The sequence below is a fragment of the Plasmodium inui genome (genome assembly GCF_000524495.1).
Source record: "Plasmodium inui San Antonio 1 unplaced genomic scaffold supercont1.79, whole genome shotgun sequence".
NCBI classification, from domain to species: Eukaryota; Apicomplexa; class Aconoidasida; order Haemosporida; family Plasmodiidae; genus Plasmodium; species Plasmodium inui.
The window spans coordinates 8,583-14,865 of NW_008481913.1; the positions used below are offsets into that span (position 1 = coordinate 8,583).

Consider the following 6,283-nt stretch of genomic DNA (forward strand, 5'->3'; position numbering starts at 1 on the left):
AGCCCTTCAGCTGTTTCGTTCTTGCCATTTAGTCTTACTCCTCCCTTATCTTGAATTCTTTTCTTCTGCTGCTGGGATCCTCCTGCCCTGGTTCCTTCTTTCTTTAATAAGGAAACCACCCTAATTGACTTACTCACTAGCTTCGCTTCTTCTTTGGGGTTCTGGCTACGGGATTATTTGGTCCGTATTTAATTTCTGTCTCTTTCCTCTTCTATTGAGTCTCTTCCTTGTGTTACTTTTTAGTCCTTCTTCGCTAACTACTCCGGCGGTCGTCTCCTGGGGTTCCGTTGCCTTGATGCGGATAATACCTCTTCCCCTTCGGGCCTATGCATCTCCTTGAGTGGTTCATGGGGATGTCTTGCTATTTTTGAGGTTTGATGAAGAGAGATTTGTGTCTCTTCGCCACTTTGACTTTTTCTTCTTTCTTTGAAGGAGTGGCCCTCGTGGGTGGATATTTCGTCTGCCAGGCCTTCCAGGGTATTGTCTGCTTCGGGGTTGGTGATTTGAGGAGAGTTCCTCGTTATCTTGACTTTTCCATTCTTTATGATTGGCCTACTTCGGTTTTATATTATCTGCTTCCGGTTCCCTTCTGCTTTTGACCTCCTTTCCCCTTATCTGACGAGTCCCTATGTCCTCCCTTTTGTTCTTTGGGTTCCTATTCTTCCTTGAAAATTCGTGGGGTCAGTCCTCTCCTTCCCTTGTCTCTGTTCCGGCCTATGCTCTGCTGAGTGCCTAGGTTTGCTTGGAGAGACCTCCTGCCTCTTTTTCCCTACCCTGGAGTTTATCATGTTTCAATTGATAACCGCTCCTTGTTTTATTTTTTTGCCGGTTCTAACTCCGGACTAGATTAACTTACGTGGTTGGGGGATTGACCTAAGAAGTCCTTTCTCGAGGTTATTTTTTGTGTTCCAACCTCGCCCTTTGTTGTTGCTTCTTTTTTGCTGGGTTTGGGTGGTTATTCTTCTTTGTTATAGTTGTTCAGGGCATGATAGCTCATCTTGGAGATCCAGGTTTCCCGGTTAGTTGTTGTTCTGGAATGTTTCCCTGATACCTGGGGGCCTTTGATCCTTTGGCTATCTGTGTTTCATATCATTGGATTCGAAGCGTCTTGGGGGTCCTCTTCTGATCTGGGGCTGTCCTCTGCTGTTTGACTTCTTTCCCTCTGGTTCGGACACTCTATTGCACAATTCACCTTAGGAGTCCGTCCCTTTGTGTTCGGGTGAATTCCATATTTGAACTTCAGGCATTTTCCTCTTGATTCTATGCTTCCTTTTCTTAAATGAAATTTCGGCCTGCTTCTTAGGTTTCCCTACTCGTGAATTCTTTGATATTTAACTTTCCTTGGATCTGAGTTTTGGTTTCGGACCTGCCTTGCCGTTTTGCTTCTCTTAAGTTGTTATAGAGGTGGGTTGGCAGGTTGATCCTATTGAGTGGGATTTCAATTTCTTTGGGTTTCCTTCCTTCAGTGAGATAGTCTTCTTGGTTGGTTTGTGTTCGCTGGTTTCGGTTGTTATGAGGTCTTTTCTGTGACTGCTGGTGATCTCTTTTTTCGTCTCGGGGGTTGGTTTGTTTAGTCAGACTTCGATTGAGGTTCAGTTGTGTTTATAGCAGGGTTGGTCGGTTGGGGTGGTTTCGGGAGTTCCAGACACTTGTCGATGCTATTCAGTGATGTGGAATAATACTTTTTCTATCCTGTTGGGAGAAAATATGGTTTCTCCTTCCTTCTGTTGCTGGTTTTCGGAATCTTTCCGTTTTTCTGGCAGACTGTTGACTTGAGCTTTCTTTCCTTTTCTTTGTAGATAGTTGTATTTTCGGATGGTCAGAGATTTCCGTGGTATCTTTATATTTCCAGGGCGCTTGGGAGGGGGGGGTCGAGGCAGATAGTTGCTGTACAGGTTGTTCGTCTGCTCCTGTTCACCCTTTGGAGTTCCGACTCAACTGGGGTTTATTTCTAATTCCTCAGGGTGTTTCATTCTCCTTCATCGCATCCTGAAGCAGATCTCTTATACTAGGCCTTTCCGGAAATCGTTATGGGCTTCCTCTATTACTCATATTAGATTTTTTATTTAGATTTATTCCTTCCTTTTCTTCTTCGGTCATTCATATTTTCACCTAGGTAAGTTTACCGGTTATTCTTATTATTTTTACTTTTGTTGTCTCGTAATGTGCTGGATTCTATCTTGTGGTATCCCCAATTTAGTCACTATGGAAAGTTATCTTCCAGTTTCCCCTTTTCCTTTCTTTCTCTCCTTGAGTAGTCTTTAGGGATTTCTCTGGATTCTTTTGAAGCGGTTTCCGCCTGCTATCTTAATGGATCAGTGGTAAGACTTTCTTTGCTATTATTTCGTGTTTCGTTTTGGGGGGTGCCTAATTTCACTTCCAGGAATATTGACTGAAAATGCTGAGGTTGTGTGATTTATTTTATCCCTTGGATGATCGTTATTTCGGTCCTTTTGATTTACCTATTTTATCCAGTGATTAGATTCCTTCGTCTGTTCGTTTCTGCTGCTCTGAGGGATCTGGTATGCCTTCAGTTGGTTAGGTTTCCTTAAGTGGCTTATTTGATATTCCTTTTCTTCTTTAACTTATTCCTTCGGATTGCAGGAGAATGCTTTTTTCTCCAGAGTATGTCCATTTACTGATAAAAACTTCTGGACGGTTGCTTTTCTTCCTTTTAGACTGATTCCTGATATTTGTTGATTTTTTCTATTCTCTTGAGATTTGGTTTATATAATTTTCTACCTTCTAGGGGATTTCTGTTGTAGATGCCCCTCTTCTCTTAGATACGGTCCCCTTTTCTATTTCTTCTGATTTCAGGTTTTGAGTTTATCCTGATTACGATTGCTTACCTTTTGAATTATATTATTCTCCTGTTTGTTGTTAGGTTGGGGTTCTGTTCATAATTTAGATCTGTCTTTGGGGCTCATGAATTTTCCCATTTTGCTTCATTAGTGCTTATTTGCCATATCCTCTTGGGGTTGGATTGCTGAGTGATATTGTTCAATTGACATAAGAAGCTGGTAGTTCTTATTCAATTCTTGACATGTTGGTCCATCATAGTTGCTACTGTTAATTTCATCCACAGGTTTAAAGACTTAGAGGCCTATAATAAGAGCTTTAGAACAGAGGGATACAATATAGGTAATTGATCTTGTAATTCTTACCTCGGGAACCTGTCCTGTCGTGGTTGCTCGTATTCAGTCGTCTAGGTGGTGTTATTTGTTTCGTTGGGTTTTTTCATATATATCACTCAGAATGGAGTTGTTGTCGTTCTCTCAGGAATTTGAGGAAATTGGTAATTAAAATAATGTGGCAATGGATTTATTACAGGGGTGATCATTTGATATTTTTTTCTGGTTCTTTAGCTCATAACACTACAGCTTTAGTTTTCAGCGGTCGTTCTGGGTTAGCATATCCGTTTTACATATTGGCGTCCTACCTTTCCTTTAGGGGCGTGTTTACACTCAGCTTTATTGTTATTAAGATTGGTGGGAATTACTTCACTTTAGTTTTGTTTGATTATAGTTTTTTATCTGAGTCTGATAATAGATTTTTATTTTACCATAATGAAGCTTTTGGTTGAAGATTTTGGCGTAGGGGGAGACATTAACGTGCTGGGGGGGGCATAGATTCATATAAAGAATTACACAAGAGATAAATTAATATCCTAATGGAGAATCAGATTAAAAATTCCCATAAAGGAGATTAATCTAGACTAATGATATCAGCACATCTCATAAATTGCCCTTTTATGCGAATTTTATTGTGCTTTGTTCTAGGCTCCAGTGTTGTAGTATCTGCGGAAATTTTTTCCAAAGTGATGATTTTTTGTGTTTCCTATTATTCCTTCCAGATCATAAATTTTATTAAGAATATACTTTTAAAATAGACCAAGATTTCCTTTAACGCAGAGCTTTGGTATTATTTTATTGAAGGAAGTTATTTCTTACTACTCTTCAAAATTTTCCTAGTCCCTGATATCTTTCCTGTAGAATCCTTTTAATGTCTGTTGCGTCTTGGGTTCACATATTTAAGTTTTCAGATTCTTCTTAATCATAATGCCCTTGGGAATTTCTCGGTTATACATATACTCATCTTCCTATACTTCATTTTATTCTAATTTTAGTTTATGAGTTTTCCTTAACTTAGGTTAGGTGTTCGCTTGATTTGGGCCGGGTTTCTATATCCTCACGTCTGTTTTAATACGCCTACCTGTATTTCGTAAATGTGTTCTATGGGCCATAATTCGAAACGTGAAATAAAATATAATATCAACATATAAAAATTCGAAATGTAGGTTTAAAGTGAAAATGATATTTACCCCCTTCCTCTAATATAATCGGTATCTCAAAATAGGAACCATTTTTTCCAAGTAGAATTTAGAATTAAATTACAAGTGGTTTAACTCTTTCACATTCCCGAGGAATGCATTTTGCTTATTTCTTCCTTCCTGAGTACACATGAATCTACAGAGGCAGCCTGTTATTATGCCTGTCATACTATGTCATATTGTGAATTTTTCTAATTCGGAGGTCTAGAAATTATTTTAATTAATTCTACATTATTGTGGTTCCTCAAATATAAGTGACTGAAAAGTTACGCTCTTCATCTTTCTTCTGTTGTCTGTTGCTTTTCTTTTTTTCTCCTGCGAAAGTCCAAACTTCTTTTAAGAGATGCTACCTCTTGCAGATACAGTAGAAGATATTAATCTTATAAAATACAAAAACTGTTGAATAAAAATGAGAAAATAAATTCTCTGAGTATCATCGGAAGAAGATTTTCATATAACAAAATTTTCCGCTGCTACACTGATATTTTTAGACTTGGAAGCCTATACAATATGAGACGATACAGCAGAGGCAGTTATTTTCTTAACCCGTTCATGTCTGTCCTTCTAGCAATCTCATGGCATTATTCCTGAGAAGTACTCATTTAACACTTACAGTTACATTCAATATTTTATAACCTATTATTCTCTACGAATCGATCTTGTTCAGAAGTCTATTCCATGATGAGAATTGAATTAATATGTCAATAATCTTATCTTTTTCCATATTCATATCTTTACCCAAATTCTTAGAGAACTACCCACTCCTGTGAACCTGAGGGAAAGGGGCTGAACCCCAGTATAGTATTAAACTCAAGAACTAGCCGATTATTTAGGGGAGAAGTTGACCTGGATTTCCAAGATAAATACGATCCCCTAAAGGACAAAATTATGATGATAGCAGACGATAATGATTGCAATTCCAAGAGAGGATTAAAATCCATGATGCAAGATAATGAATTTAACACACAATTCAATACAACGAATTCCAATCAAAGTGTTCAAAAGTGGGACAATTTTCATGATTCCTATGAAAGTTTTCCTAATCATGATGAGGTGTCTGATTCATCTAGAAGTATTGATAATAGTGACGAATCATCTCTTGAAATTAATTATCACGACGAAAATGGTGAAGTTCATAATAGTGACTTTACTATCTACAGCGAAGTACATTCATATAACCCTGTAGAGGACACATCACCTACAATTTAGAGCTATAGACACAGAAAAAAATCTATCTTCTCAAGTTTATTTAAATTACTGAAAGAAATAGATGCGGAATATGAAAGGGCAATAGACAATACACTGAAGAATAATGTACCTCATTATATTCAAGGTATCCTAGTTCCTAATATATCACAGAGAACAATAAAGGTTATTAAGATCCTTACAATTTTTCTCCCTGCCTTACTACCTGCTTCAGTAATATACACCTCAGTCCTATTAAATATGTTTGCAGTGGTTACCGTAATAGCAACACTTGTTAGTATACCATTCCTTCCCTCTCTCGCGTTATTCCTGTACATTCTTTACAAATACAATAATTGCAAATACTTGACTGTATGATTCTAATCATGTATATTCTCAAGAAAACGTCATCTATCATGAGAAATATAGAAAGAATATCCATAAACCTCCGTAGTTAATGCACCCTCCTCTATAGCATACATACACATCTCCCTTTTCAAACTTCCAATAATATGGACTACCGGTATATATATCCGTCCTATATGTAATAATTCTACATTCTTAAGTAGTTCCAGTTTTGGAACTACTTTTCTCCACTAGGACTTGTTATTCTTCTCCTCATAAATTTACCAATCGCATATTAATTTGGTTCGTTTCCTATTAATTCCGTACGAGTTTTATTAAAAATAATGCTGTTAAAAAGTTTTTTCCACTATTTCCTTCTGATTACATTTGATTGTTCATATATGTTTGTAAAAAGTTTCAATA

General features: G+C 37.4%; 2 protein-coding genes across 2 annotated transcripts; one reads left to right on the forward strand and one right to left on the reverse strand.

The window, feature by feature from the left end:
• Positions 1-1,299: 1,299 nt before the first annotated feature.
• C922_05480 (hypothetical protein) lies at positions 1,300-2,100 on the reverse strand (the record flags this gene model as incomplete). Its single annotated transcript, XM_008821051.1, has 3 exons — positions 1,300-1,553; positions 1,683-1,856; positions 2,049-2,100. The coding sequence occupies 3 exons, from the start codon at positions 2,098-2,100 to the stop codon at positions 1,300-1,302; spliced, it is 480 nt and encodes a 159-aa protein (XP_008819273.1).
• Positions 2,101-5,218: 3,118 nt separating this feature from the next.
• Positions 5,219-5,893, forward strand: C922_05481 (hypothetical protein; the record flags this gene model as incomplete). The annotated part of the gene is made up of 2 exons (XM_008821052.1): positions 5,219-5,494; positions 5,540-5,893. 2 exons carry the CDS (start codon positions 5,219-5,221, stop codon positions 5,891-5,893), a joined length of 630 nt encoding a protein of 209 aa, XP_008819274.1.
• Positions 5,894-6,283: the final 390 nt, after the last annotated feature.